Genomic DNA, 24957 nt, shown 5'->3' with positions numbered 1-24957 from the left:
GATATACCGTTACTGATTACCTCCTTGAGATGTACATTGAATTCCTCTAGAGAGCCTTGATGGGATTACTTGCTTTTTACCTGCGGGTCCCATATTTTCCGCTTCCTGCACGTTGGTCACAGAACAGGCTCGTAGATAGACTGTATAGTTTCGAAAAGGAGCTACCATCGTACCAGATATTTTTAGACTATTGTTCGTGAGTAGTTGTGTCGGTGGAGAGCTGAACCAACTGTACGGACTATCCGACGCGAGATAGTACATGACGTATTCTGTATTGACGTGTTGTATTCCATTATCGAATCGGATAAACAGGCTTGTGGTATCCAGCGGATAACACTGGATACTGTCGGGTCGTCTTGACAACCGCCTGTACTTATCTTTGTCTCTGATCGATAGATACATCGAAACACTAGCTTCTCCAGCTTCGTTTTTGGCAATGCACTGATAGAGCCCTTCGTCTTCCGGATCGATCGTGTTGATGCGAAGAATTGGATAGTTATAATGGATAATGTAGCTATTTTTAATTTCTCTTCCATTTTTGTACCACGTTAGTTTGGGTTTTGGATTTCCGCTTACACTACAATTAAATGACACTGATGCAACAACAGAGGAGGTATATGAGGTCATATTGTTGAGGAACATTGGTGACACCAGAACAGTAACATTGTACAACTGAAAATCAGCACCGAGAGAGCAATTGTAGATTCCTTCGTGCTTGTCTACGGACACGTTGGTGAACAATAGTTGGTACTTGAAACTTGTCAGACTGATTGGTATTTTTCCACCCCGCGGTGTAAAATTCCAACGGGGAAATCCAGCAAATCCAGCGCAAATAAGTTTAAGAACTGAGCCAGCCGTAACGGTTTGCAGTTTTGGTTGCATTCTTGGAAGCAGTTTGTTGAGCGGTTTTTGTGGGGTTGGCTGAACAACCACTATGTAGCTGTAGCTGCGCGTATTTTTTGCAGCGAAGCTATTCGTTGCATTGCACCGGTATCGACCGGCATCCGAAGGGCGTACATCTGTTAGAAGTAAGCTTCCGTTCTGCAGTGTGTAGAACCTGTAATTCGGAAATAATCGATCTAATAAGGAATACTCGTTGGATAACTTCGACATGTAAATCTAAATAAAATATTCGTATTCGTATCTTTAAAAGAAACCTTTTACTCGCCTGTTTTCCAGTTGGCCCAGAGCATTATTGTTAGTGTTAATTTGTGTTTTATTGACCATCCATGTTATGTTTGCTGGTGGATGACTAACGAATGGACAATGTAACACCAGAGATCTTTGTGGGTTGGCTATAATGGTGTTGTTCTCAGAAATAAATGCATTGTTCCGTTCCAAATCTGAAATGAGTCGCTGATCATTAAATTCTAGAGGAATATGAAATGAACATACAAGCTAATGACACCACACTTTCGGTTGAAAGAATGGACCCAGTACCGTGCCTGGTCAAATTCGCTTTGCATCTGTATACTCCAGCCGAAAGGTTACCCAACTGACGGTTATATGGTATCCTTAACGTTCCATTAGGAAACAGACGAAACCCCTTATGGGTTTGCTTGTGGTTCTGGTTCTGGAAAGCGGTGCTGAAGAACTCCAGCCCGTTTCGATACCACACATATTCGATGAAATCTTCCCGAGCGTAAAGTGCCCGCCGGTACCGCTCGGAATGTTCCTCATCCTCATCATACTCATCTTCCTCATCCAGATCCTTGTCGTTTTCGTTATTGTTGTTGATATTGTCATGGGCAAGATTGTTAATATCTAGCGTGTCCTCATAGTATCGCTGCCGTTCTATGTGGGGGGATTGCAGAATGTGCACTTCCTCGTTGCCGTTGTTCTCGTAGTCGACATCGTCCATATCCATGTCCGAATCGATCCAGTCACTCGAATCAATCTCGGCCTCCGCATGGCATGGTAAATAGATTGGAGAACTTTTGACCGCTTTTATCACCACTTGTGCCGGAGGAGACACCGTAAGACGTAGCCTGTCCGGGCCTGCTTTATTGACGAAAGCAGATACTGCAAAGGAAAACAAAAAAATAAATTAATTATTTCAATATTCATTTGGTTGTTGAATAATGAATTGAAAGGAGTATATGAACCAAGTAGTAATTAACCTCAACTTTAAAATCTTCTTGAACGGAAGCGATAATATTATTCGTGCGAGTCAACAGATTCCAGAGTACGAGGGTACACATGATAGGAGAGGGAATAAAAGTAAATTATCAAGATCGGACAGAAATATTTATATACAATATTTACAATAATTTATTTATTTCAATTTATTTCTATCTCGTGGTTGTACGCACTGCCTCAAGCGGGGCAATTCTCTTCTTATAGACTAATTTTCTCATGTTTGAATCGAAAAATTCAGAGCCTTGGTTGAAGACTTGACATCAACTCGGTGGTTCATCCTTTGGTTCCACACGCCGTCGTTCAAAGACTCCGAGGGCTCGCAGTTTCTCTACGAGCATTGTCCACGTTTCGTGCCTGTAGAGAACAACCGGCTTATGAGTGTTATGTACACGCGGACATTTCTCACGATTGCTAAGACTAATTGACCTCAAATGTTTGTGGAGACCATAGTATACACGACTCCCATTGATAATGGGTATCTTGATCCCGCGGCTAGTTTCATTGTTAGTCGTTACCGTTGAGCCAAGGTAAAAAATTTGGTCCACTACTTCTAACTCATCGCCGTCGATCACTACACTACTGCCTAGTCGGGCCCTATCCTGCTTGGATCCGAAAGCTAGCATGTATTTGGTTTACTTGGTTTGGTTAAACACGTTTTTTTATTGTTTATAGTGTTGACAGCCAGTAGAATTAATCCCCTTTATTCCGTGCGGCGAATGAGGTGAGATTAGGCGAATGGTGGGATTGACTTGTAGAGATTTGAAGTCGTGTCCTCATATGTTATCGACTCGGGCATCAAAAAGAAATTGAAAAGTAAGGTAGTTTCCAGAATTAAGCGCGAAACTTTGCTATCTCACGTCACTCGCCGCGTGGTATAAGGGGAATGATTCACGCAGAACACTGATTTCTGTAGAATGATCGTAACTTTGATTTGACACCTCCCATCAAATTTTGTGCAGTGGCCTTCGTGCACTTCCTAGGATGCTGAACCATTCTTCTTGAACATGCCCTTGATAATAGTCCAGTAACGTTCGATTGGTCGCGGTTGGGGACAATTTGGTGGGTTGATGTCTTTTTTGTTTCGCAGCGTTCTGGAGTCCTCTTTAACGTATGTCTCGTCGTCCATCAAAATGCGGTGCACGATGTTGCTGTTCCGAAGTTTGTTTGGGTACAGAGAAGAAAAAAATAGTACAGGGAACAGTAGTGGAACATCTAAATTAGTGGATTCAAATAATATTTTTAAAGTGAGAAAATTAAAAGTTAGTAATTTTTAATGTGTTATTAATAATTTTATCCCAAAAATTCATAATAAACTTTATTGTTTATATAAATTAAATTAAAGCTCTCTAACCGCTCTACAATTTGTTTTTTGACACCCAACTTCTATTTTTCTTAATTTCACTGCAATATCGATATAAACAGTTCTTGATGAAAATTCAAGCAAAATTTTGAAAAACCACGATTTTTACCCCACTGTATTTATAATAGCCACTAAAATTCCTGAACTTCGAATGTAGACATTTTTTCTTGAAATAAGTCATATTCGAAATATATATATATAAAAAAAATTTCAAACTGTATATAATCGTGTCCGACCTGTGCAATGATCATTTGACAACTCTTCCGTTCACATTTCTTGGAAGTGAATGAATAATATGACCAAGGCATCATGGCATACGTAAAAGGATGGCGGGCCTATTAATTGAATTTACAAAGATCGTAATCTTTCACAATGCATAAATTGCCCTAACATTGGATTTATTCAAACTCTTCACTTACAAAGAAGACATGAAACAAATGTCCGGCAACTATCCGTTATCCGGCCTATATTGTGATCATATATGACTCCGATATTAGCGTATACGGACAAATAATGAGCCGAAAATCTGGCTGCCGGATATTCGGCCATCTGGAATCGAAGCTGGTATTCGACCAAACCACTATCCGTTTCATTACTTTAGGGGCTGTCCACATACCACGTGGACAGAAAAAGCACGATTTTAAACTTCATCCCTCCGTGGATGAACGTGGACAATTTCTACCACTCCCCTTGTTGTCCTGCCTTTGTTTTTTTATTATCTACGGAGATATGAAGGCTATCTGGTTTGCCAACACCGAAATGCGCATTATGCAGTTCATGTTAGCAGAGCGTGAAATAAAACAACTGGTTTCTATGGAGTATTACAGTGGAAAGAAAATTTTTCTTTATTCTATTAGTACAGACTACTTCGATCTCTAATTAAATGTTACTGGTCTACTAGATTGTTCGCCGGTGATATAATCAGGGATTAGTCGCTTCAACACTCCTCCTCGAACGGTCCAGGTAGTACACCAGCCATTTCACGGTGCTTTGATAGTTTCATTTTGTTCAGTGGTTTTGTGAGCATATCTGCAACCATATGCTCGGATGGACAATAAATTACAGACAGCACACCTCATTGTACCAGGTCCACGTTCTAACGTCGTTCAAGTTTCTCCGATTCCAGTTGCCGGATGGCATTTTGATTGTCCTCGTAGAGCAAGATCCTGTTTGAAGGCTCGCGAAAATCTTCCATCAGTTTCCGGACCCAGAGAAGCTCTTGGCAAGTTTCCGCAGCTGCAATGAACTCGGCCTCTGTCGACGATAGTGCAACGCATGTTTGTTTTCTTGCTGCCCAGCTAACCTCTCCGCCGCCAAACGAGATCAAGAAGCCGCTATTGGATTTACGATCCCGGTGATCACCTGCCCAATCTGCATCCGCATACGCTTTAAGACCACCTTTTGCGTCGCCCAAGTTCAGCTGAAAGTTCTTCGTTGCCAGCAGATACCGCATCGTACGTTTAGCTTCAGCCCAATCAGCAGCATCAGGAGAACTCACCTTTCTCCCAAGCAAGGATACACTGATTGCCACATCCGGTCTCGTATTTACCGCTATGTAAAGCAAACCTCCAACCAAACTTGAAAAAAAGAGTCATTATTGGGCAGCTTGTTCTCCTCCTTTGCTTGAAGATAGCCTGGTTCCATTGGAATGGATGATGGTTTCGCTTTTTCCAACCCGAATCTAGAGGCCAGTTTCTCTATATAGCACTGTTGACTTAGCAGGAAACGTCCATCGCTTGTGCGATCCACCTGAATGCCCAAATATTGTCGGACATCGCCAAGGGGCGTGGTATTGAATTGCTTAGACAACGCTCCTAATATTGCTTCGTATTCTGCCTCAGATTCGCAAACTATCAGCATGTCATCAACATACAAAAGGATAAAAGAATGCTTGTTATCCTTGGTCTTTACGTACAAACACGCGTCAGCGATTGATTGCACAAATCCCAACTTCTTGAAACAGTCGTCAATCGTCTTGTTCCAAATTCTTCCGGATTGTTTTAAGCAATAGAGGCTCTTCTTCAAGTGACATACTTCGTTCATACCTCCAGTTTCGTAACCTCTAGGTTGGCGCATATAAACGGTCAGTTTTCCATATAAATAAGCCGTTTTAATATCAACATGTTTAACAAAAAGTTGACGACGAGTTTCAATGGTTAACAAAAAACGGAAAGTAACCTGTTTCGCCACAGGAGCAAACACCTGGTCGTAGTCAGTGCCATACTTCTGACTAAAGCCTTGAGCGTTCAGTCGCGCCTTGTATCGTATAACGTTGCCATGCTCGTCCAACTTACGCTTGTACAACCATTTAGAGCCGACCGCTTTTCTTTCTTATGGGAGAGGACCGATTGTCCACGTGGAATTTCTCTGAAGACTTTGGAGCTCCTCCTTCATCGCTGCGATCCAAGATGCACGTTCTGCTCCATTTATCGCTTCTTCGTAGGATCTTGGTTCACTACCGTACGCCAGATTACTTGCATCTTCGTATCGTATTGGTGGGATGCCTTTGGTTGAACGATCAGATCTCCTTAGTTCGATTTCCTCATCACAAGTGTCAAACTCGTCGGTCTCATCATCTGAGATGTCTTCAGGGGTATCATCTGTTTCATCACGTACAGGATTTGTAATTCCTTCAATGACATTTTCCTGATGAATATCACGGTTCACAACGGTTATCGGAGCCAACGGCTGGAGAATTTCGTCAACTGATTCAACTTGCTCCGGATTCAATAGGTCCTGTCCAGGGTGGACTACCTCCTCCTCAACAAAACGGACGTGACGACTAATGACCAGTTTATTTGTAGTGATATCAATGAATCTGTAGGCTTTATGGTTGTGGGAATAGCCCACAAATGTCATCTCATTTCCCTTATCGTCTAGCTTTCTCCGTTTCTCCTTTGGCACATGGACGAACGCCTTGCAGCCAAACACTCTCAAGTGTGAAACGTCCGGCTTGCCTCCCCACCAATGCTCGTATGGCGTCGAATTCACAGCTCTCGAAGGTAAATAGTTTTGAAGATATACCGTCGTAGCAGCAGCTTCGGCCCAAAGTCTCGCTGGCATCCTGGCGTCAATTAACATGCATCGGCACATTTCAATTATGTATCGATTACGTCGTTCGGCCACTCCGTTCTGCTGTGGTGAATAACCGGCGGTAAACTCGGGATGAATTCCCTTTTCACGATAAAAAGCTAGCAACGCTTCACTCGAGTACTCCCCTCCCCTGTCAGACCTGATGCGCTTCGAATACTTTCCAAATTGCGTGTTGACGTAGGTAGAGTATTCCATTAGTCGATCGGCCACCTCGGATTTTTTCCTCAAAAAGAAAATAGTACAGTAGCGGCTGTAATCATCCACTAATGTTAAGAAATAACGATAGCCACTTACCGAGGACACTTCTAACGGTCCATACACATCCGAGTGTACGAGGTTCAGAGGCGCATTAGTCTTCTTCTCGGAGGTCTTGGGGAAGGGAGTTCGAGCCTGCTTTCCTTTTAAACAGCATTCGCACCCTTCACGTACTCCGCAGTCGGCGATCTTCATGCCCGTAACAAGATTCTTCTTCATGAGTACTTCCAATGCATCCGGATAGCGGTGTCTAAATCGTCGATGCCACGTATGTTGACATTCTCGCGTATGAGATACGGTTGCCTTCGATGTGATTTCTTGCTCCACTTTGTTCAGAAGGTACAGTCCCCTATGTTTCGTTGCGGTTGCAATTATTTTCCCACCAACAGTAATTTTGCACATATACTCGTCAAATTGTATTTTCGCTTTTCTTGTGGTCATAGTATGCACTGACAAAAGACTGACTGAAAGCTTCGGGACAAACAACACATGATGAAGACGAATTTGATTTATGTTTCCCGAATCGTCCGTACACTTAATCACACCATTACCAGCAGCAGCAACAGCTACGACACGACCATCATCTAGTTGAACCTTACCCTCAGCTGGCTTCAAATCATCGAAGAAATCATTATTCGATGTCATGTGTGAACTTGCACCGGAATCGATGATCCAGTCATTTGCAGAGCATACAACGGTCAACGCAAACATGTTTCCGGAACACCCGTCCTGAGCAGCATTCGCATTTTGCTTCTTCGGTGCAGCTTGTTCCTTCTGCAACCTACAGTCGCGTTGTTTGTGCCCAGGCTTTTTGCAAAAATGGCACACGATCGTTTTCCGTTTAACCGATTTCAACGCCGACTCACCTTTTACATCGCAATTGTGCTTATTCTGCTCGCCCAGCAACTTTTCTCGGATTAAGTTCAGTGTCAGAGTATCCGCACGCGTCTCCAAAACTGTAGTCAATGCGTCGAACGATTTCGGGAGTCTCCGCAAGATGAAAGCAACCATGGTGTCTTCTCCCAGGTCCTTTCCAGCACTACACGGCCTTGTGTACATTTTCGATAGATAATCTTCCATATCTTCTCCTTCCGTGCAGCGGGTCTCACACATCCGTTTCAACAAAGAAACTCTCGTCGATAGGGTGGCCTTCTGATGATGTTTGGCCAACGCTACCCACGTTTCCTTCGCTGTCTTCGCGGCTCGAATAACACCAAACTGGTTATCTTCCAGAAGCAGCAAAATCGTTGCTCGCGCCTTTTCATCACCTTCGGCCCACACTGCCGGAACACCAGCATGACCTTCTCCAACTGCCGGTGCGTCGTCCTTGACATAGGTCCACATACCTCCACGAATCAGCCACGCTTCTGTGCGAAGTTTCCATGCTTCATAATTTCTGTTGTTCAGCTTCGTGGAATTCTTCAGATCCATCCTATTGCAGAACTGGCTCGCCGTCGATCTTCCAGAAACTTCTAATCTTCCAAGTGAAAAAACGGTACGTTGCTAAAGGCCCATAACCTGTTAGCAGAGCGTGAAATAAAACAACTGGTTTCTATGGAGTATTACAGTGGAATGAAAATTTTTCTTTATTCTATTAGTACAGACTACTTCGATCTCTAATTAAATGTTACTGGTCTACTAGATTGTTCGCCGGTGATATAATCAGGGATTCGTCGCTACAACAGTTTAACCTTTCACATCAGAATATAAACCACAATAATTAAAAAAATTTGTTAATTTATTCCATAAATCATGACTTTGAAACTACTGAAATCAATTAAGTTTCTATTAAAATTTATAGAAATGTTCGAACTGAAACTGAAAACTTTCTCATAAATTGAATAAAATATCGAATACTATTATATCTGTTTGAAATATTGTTATATATAGGTTTTTAGGTAGCTGATCCGGAATCATATAGGTGATAGATGATCATATTTGATGAAAAAATCGTCCACGCTTATGGTCAAATCTCAACTACGAAAGAATTATTGAACTTTCCTTGAGACCGTTTTTTTTTGCATTAAACTGACTTTAATTCAAAAATAACACTGCCTAGCACGATTCGATTACTTTCATTTGAGGAAATTTCACATAGAATTCTGTTTTGAAACATTTAGCAAGAAGAAACATTTAACAAAAAGAAACATTTAACAAGAAGAAACATTTAACAACAGTGTGGTTTCAAGGAAGAATTGTAGAGTGGTTGGAGAGCTTCAATTTGGTTGATAGAATGCATTTTTGGAAAATTAATGAAAATCCACGAAAAAACAACTTTCAAAAAAACCTTTTAAATTAATTAAAATGTTTTACAACTGCATTCTACGCAAAATTTGTTTATCTTTCAAATGAGCAGCATCATTATTATAAGTACAGTAAAACCTGTTTTTGTGCAAATTTTTTTTTCGGGTTTTTTTGTGCGGTATATAAAAAGAAGCATATTTGACGAAGTTATCGTCCATTTAGTTTTTTTCGATGATTTATATGCATTTTAGGGCGAAAAAATCATATTTGCGTCTCAATTATCCACTTCTGAAATCATTCCCTTCCTCCCATCAATTGCTCTAAGTTGTTCTAAGTGTTTGCATGACATGATTTCTAAGGCTGATGTCACATTAGGCGGATTCACCGCCGCGGATTCCGCGAGTAAAACCGCAGCGGAGGATCTACAGTGTATTGTGAATGAGCCATGTCACACAGAGCGGGGCGGTTTTGGAAGCGAATTCATATCGAGAAAAAAAACCGTCGCGATATCCGCGGCGGCTAATCCGCCTAATGTGACATCATCCTAACAGCAACACGTTTTGACATGCAACTAAAAGCACAAATCAGCCACGCGCAACCGAAAAAACTGTCCCAACCGAACAAACGATCCCAGCAGGAAAACAAAAGGAAATTGAACGGTGAACGGCGTAGATTTGAGTTATTTTTTTGGGGGAAACTTTTTTATGCGGTCCCTATCTACCGTTCAAAAAAAGTTTTTTTTTTCAAAATTTGCACCGAACACGATTTTTTAATGCTACTGGTGAAGTTTCGCACGATTTATTTTTATGTGGTCCCTATCCCCCGCACAAAAAAAAAGGTTTGCCTGTAGTGTACTTTCTAGATTAGAGTCAGTTGAAGACAATAAATAAGAAAATTTCAACAACTCTGTCCTATTTTAGAATTGACCATAGGATTTTTTCGTCAAATATCCTCTATCACCTCCTGATTCTGTATGGAAAACTATACAGACTCTTATTAGATTATTGTCTTGATATTAACTGTTCTCGAGATATAACAAAATGTATAGAAAATTATATTTGATGAAAAATCTTTCACGCATATCACGAAATCTCAAAAATTATGGCATCGTTTAATTTTTATAGTTTTGGACTATGAGGATATATGCATACCCCGTAACTATAAAACTTCGATCATATGAAATAACTTGGTTATTCACAGTTTATGTTAGATATTTTTATAATACAGACTAGCTGACCCGGCAAATTTCGTCCCGCCCAAAATTTGTTTTTTTTGTTATCAATACCTTCAAACATTCACGTTTTCTTACTATGAGCAAGTTCATGGGTCCAATGGCAGAACTGTTCATTGATTGATCTTCTATTCGACCCCGTTGAATTTACCTTTTACTATAAAATTCCTAGTATTTCTGACAAAACTCAACATTATCATGTCAGATTATTTTCAGACACAATTCTCGTTCAAGATTTTTCAAACACTTGCAAATAACAGGTTTCTCCGTTACATGGAATAAATGTTTTATACAGAAAATATCATAGAATGAAGACAGCCCTAAATCGGACAATTCCTTCCTCGAGTTTTGCTCTTATCAACACATCCGGCGATCCTTTTTTGTGGTATAGATAGAAGAAGATGATAGGAGTGCGTTTCATCACATTAAAATCCATTTTCAGTTTCGAACAAAGATCAATTTTGCTAGCGCAAACATCAATTGGACTAACAGCACTTGTCACTATGTAATTGTAGAACATATAGGAATTTGATTTTCCGAATCTTCCCTTCAGAGTTTTCCGAAAATTTTCAATTGTCATGTTTGGTTGGAATAATTTTGGTTGAAATATGTGTAATATTTTTATGGAACCCCCTCTCCATTCCAGAGGAGGGAGGGGTGTCATACCATTATAGAAACATTTCGCATACCCAAAACCCTCACATCTCAAATTTTGCTTGATTAGTTTTCGAGTTATGCAGAAGTTTGTGTTTCATTTGTATGGCAGCCCCCCTTAAAGAGGGAGGAGGAGTGTATTCACCATAGAAACGTTTCGTGCCCCGTAAAACCTTCACATGCTAAATTTGGTGGAGAGTCTAACCATCATAGAAACATTTATTGCCCCTTAAAACCATCACATGCAAAATTTGGTTTCATTTGCTTGATTAATTCTCGAGTAATGCAGAAATTTGTGTTTCCTTTGTATGGCAGCCCCCCCTTAGAGAGGGGGGTGGAGAGTCTAACTACCATAGAAACATTTGTTGCACCCTAAAACCTTCAAAGGCCAAATTTGGTTTAATTTGCTTCATTAATTCTCGAGAAATGCAGAAACTTGTTTTTTTATTTGTATGGCAGCCCCCCCTTAGAGAGGGGGGTTGAGAGTCTAACTACCATAGAAACATTTATTGCACCCTAAAACCTCAATGTGCCTTATTTGGTTTCATTTGCTTGATTAATTCCTGAGTAATGTAGAAATTTGTGTTTAATTTGTATAGCAGCCCCCCCTTAGAGAGGGAGAGGGGTCTCCAACTATCACGAAAACCTTCCCCGGCCCCAAAAACCCCTACCAATTTTCATGTTGATCGGTTCAGTAGTTTCCGAGTCCATAAGAATCAGACAGACAGACAGACAGACAGAAATCCATTTTTATATATATAGATTTCACTGAAGAAGATCAATGATATTGATTTATGATTTATATTGATGTTTATTGATAAATACGGAACGTTTTGAAATTCTAGGGCATAGCAATACCTGGTAGAAGAAAAAAACGGAGTGGTGCGTACATGCGTACAATCCAATAACGCGATATTATTTGTGCACCTTTTCTCGCTCTGGTAATCAAGCACCTGATTTCTTAAAAATCCGTCGACCAACTGGTCATCGTTCTAGAAAAATGCGCTCGTTCGTTAAAGGTTAATCTGTTGAAATCAATTGAATTCGAAAAAATTGTTTTATTCAATCAAGAGAAATACAAACAAATGATTACTCAGCCAACAGTAGTCCTACGCCAATCTTGCGGTTATATCAAGGTAGAACCCATCCATTTTTTCATACCGTCACTGATAATCTCTTCCGACTTTTCTCGAACCATAACTGATTTCATCTTATTGTCCGAACTTTAATGATTACCTTTTATGTCTCTCTAGAAGAGAGGTAAAAAATAAAAATCGCAGTTAAAAATTCCATAACAGCTCGTTGTTTAATTCGTGTTTACATAGCGGCAGAAAGCGATGCCATACTTCCTCTACTCAAAACAGACTAAATGGAAGCAATGCACTGAAACTTAGATCATGCGGAGTCAATCAAAATTATTTGTCAAGTGCATTTTACTTGAAAAAAAATTCTTTCATCTTTTTTCTCCATGCTGTCTTTGATCCCCAAGCTGTCAAATATTTCTCCTATAAAATGATCAACTGTTTTCGTGACTCAGGTTTTGTTTATTTACCTTTTTTACAGAACCAGAATTGAAATTAATGTTGTAATTTGTATAACTCGTTTTTTTGTATTTCTTTCATAAAAAAAAGTTCAAATAATATTATAATAAAAACCTAATATAAGAAGTAAGAAGTAAAATTGAATTATAATTGAGTTTAGACTATTATAACCTAAGATTTTATGATTAAGTGTAGAAGTCAAAATTACTGAAATTTCAGTATCTGCCAAAATGTCAGTTGGGTCTTTATGATTTAAAAAAGTTCATGCAAAAATCCAGTTCGTTCGTTTACATTAATATGATTATGTTTGCCTTCAAAAACAATAGTTTTTCTATGCAGTGAATTATTATAAGAATAGTAACACCGTCTGTTCATTGAATCTCTTTTGACATTTCTATTGAATTTTTTTGACAACCGATTTGATTCTATCCGCATGACCCAGCTTCAAACAAGCAGGCGTGTAGAGGAGAAATAGTACTCCCACATGATACCAGGCGTGCTTCTGAGGTTTATTTAGTTAGTCTTCCACAAGCATGTGTGCATTACTTATCAATCAACCATCGAATGTTGCAAATCAGAATATCATTCTACGGGGGTGAGGTTTGAAACCGCGTTCTCTCCTGTTCTTGACTCGGGTATAAAACGAGAGTTAAAACGTAAGGTGATTTCCAGAGTGAAGCGAGTAACTTTGTTACCTGCGGGGCAGAATAGGAGGATACAGTGCCACAGGAATCGATCAACCTACGAGACAAGGTGACAAAAACCTAACCAAAATGGATGAAAAAGAATATAACATTGTTAAATAGTGACTAGCTACGTTCCGAATGCTATTTTATTTTGATTTTTTGCAATGTCAATGTAATAATTCAATTCAACGATTCAGCGTATTCCTTTGCGCTTCAAGCCAACGGAAAATGACTTCGCTTGGAATGAATGTTTGTACATATAAACACTGCAAATATAAATACAGTCGCGAAAAAAAATGAACGATGGATTGATCATGCAAACAATTTTGTTGAGGTAGGTACACTGTCGTTGAGATGCAGAACATTTCACTACCAACAGAGTGCTTTTATTCGTCGCTTTGCTTGTTACACACGCGAGGTGTCATGCATTGTACATTCGCGTGCGTGGGTGATCTTGGTGGTGTTGCGACAAAGAAGAGAATTTGAATCAAAAGAGAGTAGCCTTCGTGCCATGTCAAAGCCAATATGTCAATACCATTTACCTGGGTAATTTATTGAGCAAATTAATCATACACATATCGCGATTTGTCCATGACTTAGAGCAATGCACCGATGGTTGCAATGAATCGGTTTGCGCTGTGTTCTATTTTTTAAATTCCCTGTAAATCAGTCAAATATTACGAAGGTTGTAATAATTGGTAGCGGTTCAGCCAAAACGAACCAAGCGCCATTTTTTTTCAAAATTTGAATCCATTGAATGCAGAAAATAATAACCTATCGACTGTAAAATCACCATGTCATGCCACCATGCCACAGCTCCAAAACAAAAATTCTGTGTAGCAGACTGTAAAAAAACGAAATTGCATTTAACCAAAGCGAACCAGAAACCCACAATATGGCATCGGACGATAGTAATCGTTTTCTCCAAGAAGGCGGATCCGAATCTTCAACAGATTTTTATGCTTCGGACAGCTTCTGGAATCAAATGTCGTCGGGATCTGGTAAGTAAGACAGCCTACGGGCTGCAATGCAGTGTAGAAGCGCTGATCTGCATTTTTCAAAATTCCGTTCAACCACAACGAAACAAGTGTAATGCATTCTTAAATCAATTTATTATCATTTATTAAGATATTATTTGGTCATAAACAGCAAAAGTGAGTCAATCTATATATATAAAAATCTCGTGTTTGTTACCGAACTCCTCCGAAACGGCTCGACCGATTTTGATGAAATTATACTCAAAATACTTGGTAGGTATGAGAATAGGTTGTAAACTAACGGGTGTTAAATAAAAAATGAGAATTTTTTCAATCACATATAAAAAAAAAATTTTTTTTTCCATCGATTTCAGTATTTTTTACTGATAACATAATGTATTTTCTTCAAAAAAATGTCAGTAAATGTTTGAGTAAAGGCCGTGGTCTGCTGTTCGACGCAACTTTGTCGCGATGCTCTCACAAGAACGTTGTACGGCACTTTCATCCATTTTCCGGATTCTTGTAGTCAGTTGCTTCGTGTCCTTGGCCCTCCAATTGTTTTTATACACTAGGGCACTGAGTGAGCCAAAGAAATCCTCTATTAGGCGGCACTGGGACAAGTTTGTTGGGTTACGATCTTTTGGCACGAACGGTATCTTTTTCTCCTCAAGATACGCCAGCGCCTTATTGGCGTAATGGGAAGACGCCTTGTCCGGCCAGAAGACGTACTTCCCATCCGCGTGATGCTCGTTCAGGAACAGCAGCAGGATTTTATCGAGGCACTCTTCTCGATAGATTTGTTGGTTGATAGCCAGACCGCTCGGCTTAAACCAAGGCTTTGAAATGGCCCGGTCGGAAATGGCGATGTACAACATAACCTTTTTTTTCAAACTTGTACTTGAACTTGTAGTTCACTTCAGGCGGTGTGGATGACTTGTCGCTGAAGTAGTAATTAACATTTCCTGGAATATGCGTTTCGGACAGCGGAAAATAGCTTTCGTCGTCCAGAACGAAAGACGTCCCGCAGTATTTTTTGGTCATCCACCGACACTGTGATTTAACCGTCTCAATCTGCTCCTCCGTGTACTCCGGCGATCTCGTCTTCTTCCTGCAGACGATTCCTTCTATCTTGAGGGTCCGATGGATCAATACGTGGGAGCAGCCATATTTCCGACCGGCGTCACGCAGGCTGGTTGCATCCTTGTTGTCAAACAGCTTCTTTAACGATGTCTTCCTCTGCTTCGTCATTATCGTCACCGGATGACCACTTCCGACCTTCCGCTCTACGTTCAGGGAACCCAGGATACGATATACCGTACTGACAGGTACATTTTCTTCTTTAAAATGTGCCACCGTGAACTTTTTTCCTTGCTGGAAATGCGTTTCGTAGAACCGTACAACGTTCTTGTGAGAGCATCGCGACTAAGTTGCGTCGAACAACAGACCACGGCCCTTACACAAACATTCACTGACATTTTTTTGAAGAAAATACATTATGTTATTATAAAAAAATACTGAAATCGATGAAAAAGAAAAAAAAATTATATGTGATTGAAAAAATTCTCATTTTTTATTTAACACCCGTTATATATGATACCGGTAGGATACCGATAACCATACATTTAATACCTAATAGGGTGGCTCTATGCAGAAAAAAAGATCTGGATATTTTTTTTCAAAAATTTGACTTCATACCATACATATAACCTTAAATTTTGACCCCAATTCCATATTTTTAATTGCGATTTTATTATTTTTGTGTAAAAAATATTCTAACAATTTAACCGTTGCTCATTTTTTTAAACGGAACGAATTTATTTAAGTTGTTCAATGACTGATGGCGTAACGTCCGCTTCATTGAACATCCACAAATACACAAGTAACATCAATTCATCTAAAGCAGGGAGCATTTCCGACGGGCTGGAAGTCTTTTTGAATGAGCACAATGAGTTATCGAGATTCTTCAAATCACATTTGCTCGGATTACAAAATGACAATCACGCTATTGCCATCAACCCTGATAAAACATCAGCTGGAGAGCACGTGTGTAGATCCAAAGCACAAGCGCTGCTGGAGTCATGATAGCACGGTGACACGAGAAATTTAATGCGAAGAAAAAACAATAATCTGGAATTCATCGTTGACACACACCGTTCATACGACCCTCGCTATGTTCTTCTTCAATGGCACTAACGTTCTCAAGGTTGGCCTTCTCAACGTAGTACTACTTGCGTCATTTTTATTAGTAAATAGTTGAGATTTCTATGACGAACAATACGCCATGAATGTATTCTGGAGTGGCAAGCTCTAGAATACGCGTGACTACAGTGCAAGTCAGAAGGGTTTCTTTAATGAAAAATATCTTGCATAAACATTAGACCAACGAGACCCCGTCCCAGATACTAAATTCATTATGAACATCATTTCTCATTTTGATTTAATATTTATGAACATGCGACGAAACAAACAGAGGGCGCGCTCGAAGGATTTTTATGTTTATCATATGGTGATTTGACACGGTCAAGAAACGCCAATTCAAGATATCGTAAGCTGTGCCAACAATTTATGGTCGACATATACGCGAAGGTAGAGAGTGAACGACTGCAATTCTTACTACACAATCAACAAAAGCGGTGCGAGGAATAATACATTTACTTGCGAGACACTATCATGAGCAACGCCGACACAGCTTTAGTTATAGCCAAGCCAAAGCGCAATGCATTATCATGACATTGCGCGTGTGTTCAAACACAAAATGAAGTTCGATCGTATTCGTCCCTACATATTGTTGGTTGTATTCTGTTGAATGAAAAAAGCGTAATTTTGCATTCTGTTCAAGCTCAAGTCCAATCGAGTTGAGCAAATGTGACATCCTTGCCACGCAATTCGACGTAAACAACATTGGTCTCCATGTTCCATTTCTATGAAGCAAAAATAGTAATGGTTTTTCGGGTGGAATAAACACGCAAAATTTAGCATTCAAACACATTCAAAACAAATTTAGCATCCAAACGAAATCGAATAATAATTTTCATTCAAATTTCAACAATTTAGAATTATTTCCAGAATTATGCCGATCAGATAGAGAGTAAATTGAACCACAAATACGGATGACTTATTTTGACCATTGTTTCGCTACAAGGCGAACGAATTTAAGAGTGTAAAAGTCGATTTCGATGGAATTGTAAAATCCGATCACTTATATGCATATATGAATATTGAGTCCTGCAAATCGGTGAAGAGTAATAAAAACATCCATGAATAAAAGAAGCAATGTGGCTGTGTTTCAAACTTAGATTACCGATGTGAATACTCTTCGATTGAATGACAACGATAAAATAACGCTATCCCAAACAGGCCGATTAATCAGCTCCATTGAAGTTAGCTGGCGTATCGCTGTTTTCCAATTTATGAACGAGACCAAGCTGTTATAAACTAAGCCATGTTGAAAATCACATGCACGTATTTTCTATCAAGGATACAGAAATAAATATAGATTTTCTATATTTCATTTTTTCGACTTTACGACAAACTTATATTACTTTTTTTTCAGTTGACGTTTAACTTTTTAGAGATCAAACATGTCAGTTACGTTAATGAAATACACCCAAAAACATCATATAACCTTTCGTTCAAATCATTTAAATTCGTTATTTTATATTATTTTATATATATATATATATACCGTTCATGAAATTAGTCAAGAGCCATTACAAAATAATGATGTGTTATGCAATGATATTATGTTAATAACTAGCATGGACTTGGTTCGCTCTGGCTGCAAAGAAAACGAATTTTTGCGTGTTTAGCAGAAGCATAATTTCATATTTTTCATATTTCTAAAGGTTCTGAATCAGAAATTTACGAAGATGTGTACTTACACCATGAAAGGGAGTATTAAGTTTGACATCCTGTTTGTAACACGTGAGCGATAAAATGATAGATTTGATCCGATACAGTCAATTAGTGGGAGCCGAAACATCAAATTTAAATATCTCAAAATAATGTTTCTGGCGCTTGGTTCGTTTTGGCAGAACCCCGACCAATTGTAGAACCACTTTTTTGTGTTTACACTGATTTAATTATGTCGGTCGAAATTTTGGAACGATGTTCATCCACTACATTTATAACCTTTATTGTTTTGGGCAGAAGCGAAACAGCGAAAAAAAACCGTTGTTCATAACTGTAGAACCAGATGAAAATTTACTCCTTTCCAAAAAAAAAAAAAACATTAAATCCGTTTGATTCTTAACAAGTTCTTAATTTTTTTTTATTCTCAATCAGTTTAACCCTTTGTAGGGCCGTGGCAACTATATTGCTACCCATGAAAAAAAAAATTCGCTGAGCTCAGAATATTATTTTAATATTTTACTTAACCAAAAACTTTTAAAGGTATCTGGCAATACTCCATTTTTTTGTGCTAAAAATGTACGATAAGAAAATATGTCACCCTTCTAAACTCGAGTCGACCGCAAGTAATCGGTTTTCTACGTTATTAACATTAGAATTAAGGAAAATTCTTGCATAAACTAAGGCGCAATAAAGTGAATTTACAAGGCAGCGGCAAAAAAATGCTTTTGAAGTTAACTGGAACTGACAACTATATTGCCACCAATTGTTTTCCACTGTTTCAATAGTTAATTTTTTATCAATGATTTATCATTTATCATGTGTTATTCCTCATGTAAGGATTATGTTCTCTGGAGATAGAGTCGATCCGTTGCCTAGGTTTCACGGACTTAAATACTGAAATGCAAAATACAATTATCGTTTACCAAATCTTCTGTTAACATATTTTGGTATAGAAAAACTCGTGGTGGGTTATATCTGTGATATAACCGCAAGGTGGACGTAGGACTACGGTCGGTTTAGTAGTCATTTGTTTGAAGTTGCGTCAAAATCAGTTCACTATGAATGATTGAATGGATATTTTGAGAATTTGCTGAACGTTTTACAATTGATACAAGGAAATACATAGAATTCGACTTCTTTAAACTGACTGATGGTTCTGAAAAGGATCGATGGGTGTTTCTGTAGAAGCAACTGGAGATGATTGATACGGCATGTTCGGCATATTCGCGATTCGCCGATTAAATCGGTAGCAGAGAATCGATCTTTGAAAAATCGAATGCCTTTTTTCCATTTAGTCGAAACCTTGGAAGTAGTCTCAGTTCTAGAAAAGAGCGTGTTACCATCAAATTTCGTTATAATTTTTGTTATTAGCTTAGTGAGTGTAATGGTATGTATATTACTTTTGACCACTTGTTTTGTAATGCTACTACTCAAAATTGGCCCTAAATTTACGACCACTAATTTGACAACTCTGAAAGGGATCCAATGTTTATGAAATTTGTCAGGTGATTTTTGGGGAGATTAAAATCAATGTTAACTGAAAAACAAGTTTACAAAAACAATTCTACGATCAAAAAGATCGGAAAGAACGGAACCAAAATGTCGATTTTCTCGATTTTTCAAATACAAAGAATCGAGAATCGAAAAATCGAAAATCGGAGAAAAGATCAATCCAAGATCGCCCAATTCCAGCTCGAATGAGGAATCGATTCTTCCTCGGAAATTATCAGCACAAATAAAAACACATTTCCCCGCCAATTGGAATCATCGATCCTTTGCGAACACTGCTGCTTACATCAAACAATGCGGTTACATTGATTTAGTGAAATATTCTCTACCCCATATCAAAATTTCGTATTCTCCGCTGTCGAATCCATAGCCAATGGAACCATTTGTACGCAATGTGTATCGAATTATCGTGGATACTCCGATTTTCGCAAAATGCTCCGTTCAGTACGACTGCAGAAAGAAAAGGGAATTGGGCGAGAAGAACATAATGCTTTTGAGCGTTACCATCCTTATCTCACAGCACAATAACAACTAAATGAATTTCAGATTTTTTTTTCTAAATGAAAAGTGGTTCGAATACAATGTTAATCATATGTTGAAGGATTATATTAGACTTCCAAATCAGTCGTTTCCGGAAAAAGGGACGATTCCAATGAAACTCTAGCTTTTACCATCGATACGTCAGATGATGACATTGACTGTTACGTCGAACATTCCGAGCATGTTGCAGATTGCTTACCATGATCTTCAAATCAGGTAAGGGATGAATTAAGGGAACGTTCCCCCTTGAAGAAGCGAAAAAAAAGTTGAAATATCCCAGAGAATTGGAAACGCAATTGTCTTGGTTGACTTCAAGCGCGAATCATCATGTCGGATTTTACCGTGTCTGTAAGAAAGATGTCACAATTTACACTGACATCAAGAACTTGCTGGAACAAACCTGTGTCTGGTGAGATTGGAAAAAAAAATCCTTATTATAAGCTTCTATCAAGAAACAAATTCCCACACATACCGTTCGCAACTGAAGAAATTACCCCTCTACAACCTAACCCCGCCTTTAGACGGGCTTTACGGATTTTTTTTAGGTTTTATGTTGACTGGTTTCTGCTAGGAGTATTTTATGTCGAAAGTCGGAAATTCGAGATAAAAAAGGAAAAAAAAATCCAAACGAAAAACTAACACGCTTTTTGGACATTTCATTGGTGGAAAAAATGTTCGGTAAGTTTATTTTGACTAGTATTTTACGTTCGGACCAACGAAGCCCTTATGATGACGGAAAACAAACAATGTTAACTACTTGGAAAAAGACTGAATTATGCCACACAGCTTGTACTCTGCTGTAACACCCTTCGATGCGAATTCGCTGATGAATTTGTCAAGGGCGACCGCATTCACCACCAGCGGGGGAAGCTTGATTTTGGTTGCTGCCTGGATAACGGCGTTTACATTTTCGACCAACGCGCCGAAATCGCCTACTTCGCTGTTGTTCGATGCGGTGTCACAATCGCGAAGGCTCGGTTCAGTGCGGCGTTTTTCACTGCACCAACATCGCGTGCATCATTAGATGACGCTTGCCTCGAAATTTCATTACCCCTGGCAATGCGTTCGTTTTTTGCAGGGCTCGAGCCTGCCTTCCTCTTCTTCTTGCTCATCACACACTACGCGAAGCGTCCAATGTATGACACGGAAAGAAAAGCACACAAAAACGAACCGAAAAATCAAACGACGAGTTGGATTACCACTGGTGGGGTCCAATCTTAGATCGAAGCGCAGCGAAAGCAAAGTGAACTGGATTACTCAACAGTCCGATACCGAATGAAAGTTTGTCTCAGCGAGATCCACTGTTTATACTGTAGGCATGTATTCCCCTTCATTCTTCTACTTTTCCTTTGTTCATGGGGGACTTTGAATCCTACGATTTCCCCTCCGTTGGTCGTCGATAAATTGCTCGTTATTGAGAGCTCTGTTCGGGAAAGTACACAAATGGACAGAACAAATGTATGGGAAAATGGAAACGCTTAAAGTTTTCATGAATTTTAACCATTTACAAACTAGGGGATTCTAATGTATAGCATATTGTACAAATCTTACGGAATTTCCGATTCGTTTAGTATGTAAATCGACAAAATCCGTTCGCGGCAAAAATAGTTATTAACGTTAACTTTATTTCATAAAATCGTGACCTGTTTTCTGATTTGGCACCCTTATTGAAAGACGTAGTTCTACGTCAAAATCCGACTCCTGCTGAAGTGTAACCTACTGGAAATTAAAATCGGATACAGCTTTTTTTGGCGAAATTGTAGCCCCGCCATAAGGCGAATTACTGGTTTTGTGGCATAAATAAAAAATCCGTAACTTTAAAAATTGTCGTTATGTTTTTCGATTTTCTCATCAAAAATATGATCTACTATAGTTTCTTCACGCAAAAAAAAGAGGGTTAATCGCATCGATCCAAAACAAACTTTCTGAATTAGTTCCATGCCTTTCTGAAAACACGACAAATTATTTTGTAGACTGGCTGGAAGGTATAAAATAACTAGGTATTGCACTATCAGATCATCACACGTTCAGGTCCCTACGAAATCCCCTTAAGGGCAAAGACTTCGACTCTATGAACTGCATAAAAATACCCTGAACAGTTTTCTATGTTCTGGGAGGATAAAATGTTTAATAAAGCTGAATAAATGTATGTCTGCCGATAAAAACGATGCTTTTGTTTTCCCAAAAATCGGCACGAACTTTCCGGACAACCCAATAAGAGTTATCCTGATTTCTTCCTGATTTCAATCTTCATTATTCCTGATTTTTGAAAATTATACTTGGCAGCTCTGACTCCAAGTGTCACGGTCTTGTTCTCGAAAATTTGTACTTATACCCCAGTACAGAAATGAGAGACGTAGTCCTACGTCAAAAATATATCTACACAGAAGTGGAAATTTATTTCCTTGTGATACAAAACTTTTCAGCGTATTGTAGTGTTAACAAGGACATCTGCAAATTGAACTCATGGTATATTAGTTTGTAATAATGCTAATGATGTTAGTCATCGAAAGTTAACACTAAAAAGAGGCATTCTGAGTTTAGTGCAATTTCTAACCGCATTTTCTGCGGAAACAGTCCGTTATTCATCATTTATTAACAGTTATAGAAAATCATCTTCCCCTCACACGCATTGAATTGATTTTGCTTCTGTGAACAAACTTCTACACAGAGAGAAATTTTGCCTCCCGCTACTGTCCCGGTGATGCATTAAAAAATGCTTTACGCATGGCTACGCGTGAAATGTTGATTCACAAGTTAACCGAAAAAGATCATCAACCTCGCGAATCATTTTGCTGCGTGTGTTTTTTTTTCATTTTCCATTTTTGCGTCTATTTCTCTCTTCGTGGTCCACGGAACAACAGCCGAAAAGACATAATGCGAAAAAAAAGGTATTAATTATGCGTGGATCGAATACGCATTCCATTATCTTATTGTTGTTTTCTTGTTCGCGAACGATGGTTAGACCGAGCAGGTTGAGGAAAGAACTGCGGTTGATACGGAGCAACGTATCAAAAATAAAACGAACTGGGATGGGAGTAGAAGGAATGAAAAGCACTCGATTACCGGTCTTCTCTGTTTTGACATACTGACGAACGGATCCAAATCGTTTACTCTCTCTCTCTCCTACAAAGTGCGTGTGAGAGGTAATAGACGATATAACTTGATCGTTGATTCGTAGCGTAAACATTTCTACTTTGTGGAGGATGTTGTTTGGTTCTTTATAAGTTTATGAACAATGAAATATCATTACTTGATATTTATTGAAATAGCTAGGATACGATTCCCACTGGTGACTAAATGACTGAATAGAAAAAAACTTCCACAAAAGGATCGGCAAGATGTAATTCATCAAAGAAAAAATGAGGATCGATCTAAATTAAAGGTTACAAAAAAAACATTGGTCTAGTTAAATTTTGTAATCAAACTACTCAAACCAACGCATTTGACATTTGTGGTTGTCAAGAATATGGAATATAAAACATGGCGTCGTATCAGGGAGGTGGTTAACCCGTGTCAAGATACTATATGGGCTGAAAAGTCACGGGATTTTTTTATGAAAACAATCGGTTTTTTTTGGGGTAAGCTGTATTTATTTTTCATCATAGTTTCCCTCGAGGGCAATACACTTGGTATAACGAGTTTCTAACATTTCGGTTCTTTTTCTGTAGTACGAAACGTCTAAGTCTTCGAAATATGCCTCAAATATGCCTCTGCATGCCTATTGGAAGCAGGAGTGTGGCAATGGATTCACGTTTCATCCATTGACACAAAACGTCGAATGAAGTCCACTCGATTAAGCTTCAACAACGCCAAACCGGCTGTTGAATCATCAACGCGTCGCTGTTTTTGGTCGACAGTCAGCAAACGCGGTACCCATAGCGCGGATAGCTTTTTCATGTCCATAATGTCGTGCAAAATGTATCCCACTCGTCCTTTTGAAATGCCTACGGCCTCAGCTAACTCGCGTAACTTCACTTTAAGATCGTTCAAAACAAGTCGATGCACTTCTTTTACGATTTCTGGATTCGTAGCCCTTTCTTGGCCTTCCAGAGCGAGGTGCATCCGTGGTGCTTGTACGGCCTATTTTAAATTCACTAAACCACCGAGAAACGGTTGTTCTCGAAGGAGCAGAAGGGGAATAACATTTCGTCAACCACTGCATTGATTGTTCAGGAGTTTTCCCATCAAAAATAATGTTTGATCAAAATACGAGAATCCTCTTGTTCCATTTTCTATACGAATGCTCAGGTGGCGAGACTCAAGCAACTGTAGTTTGTGAACAAATAAACGAAATGTCATGAAACTTCACACATAAGCTAGTGACAGATAAACCTCTCGAAATGAATCTTGTTAATTTTTGACGTAGGACTACGTCTTTCGTTTCTATACCGGGGTGTAAAATCAAAGTCTCGAAAAAGAAAGCGTTACGCCGGAGACCGAGATTTTGAGCGTTAATAGCTCCTAAACAACTGAACGAAATGGTATGATAAACACTTCATTCGAAAGATAAAATGTCTACGCGTTATATACTTGTTACTTTTTGATCCAAAAACTTGTTTCAATAGTCTTAAAATTGCTTTCAAAACAGGCTATTGAAATCACCAATCGGTATATAAGCGAGCGGCGCTCGGAAATCCACTCAGTTCTAATTGAACAGCGATTGGAGCATGTTGTCGCTGATGCGGTGAAGCTCTTTATTTATCATGAAAGCGCGGATGAACGGTGTCACCAAGAGCCTGTTTGTGCACCCTAGGCCGGAAGGGAATCTATCAGGAGGAGAGTGATGCCACAAACGGTTCCCTGGGAAGACATCGCTACACACACATACACGCGCGGCTATTAACAGGTGGTTATCGAGTTGGCATTAACCACT

At 39.1% G+C, this 24957-nt stretch overlaps 1 protein-coding gene across 1 annotated transcript in view; it reads right to left on the bottom strand.

The window, feature by feature from the left end:
* The window catches only part of LOC129763434 (protogenin), a 70611-nt gene that overhangs the window by 27879 nt on the left and 17775 nt on the right, over positions 1 to 24957 (bottom strand). Inside the window, exons 2-4 of the mRNA XM_055762498.1 lie at positions 1396 to 2022; positions 1169 to 1343; positions 21 to 1057 (exon numbers count right to left, since the gene is read on the bottom strand). Coding sequence (XP_055618473.1) covers positions 21 to 1057; positions 1169 to 1343; positions 1396 to 2022 — 1839 coding nt within the window. The remainder of the gene's footprint in view (positions 1 to 20; positions 1058 to 1168; positions 1344 to 1395; positions 2023 to 24957) is intronic.

Source organism: Toxorhynchites rutilus, chromosome 1 (genome assembly GCF_029784135.1).
Source record: "Toxorhynchites rutilus septentrionalis strain SRP chromosome 1, ASM2978413v1, whole genome shotgun sequence".
Taxonomy (NCBI): Eukaryota; Metazoa; Arthropoda; class Insecta; order Diptera; family Culicidae; genus Toxorhynchites; species Toxorhynchites rutilus.
This window is presented reverse-complemented; position numbering and strand designations above follow the sequence as displayed.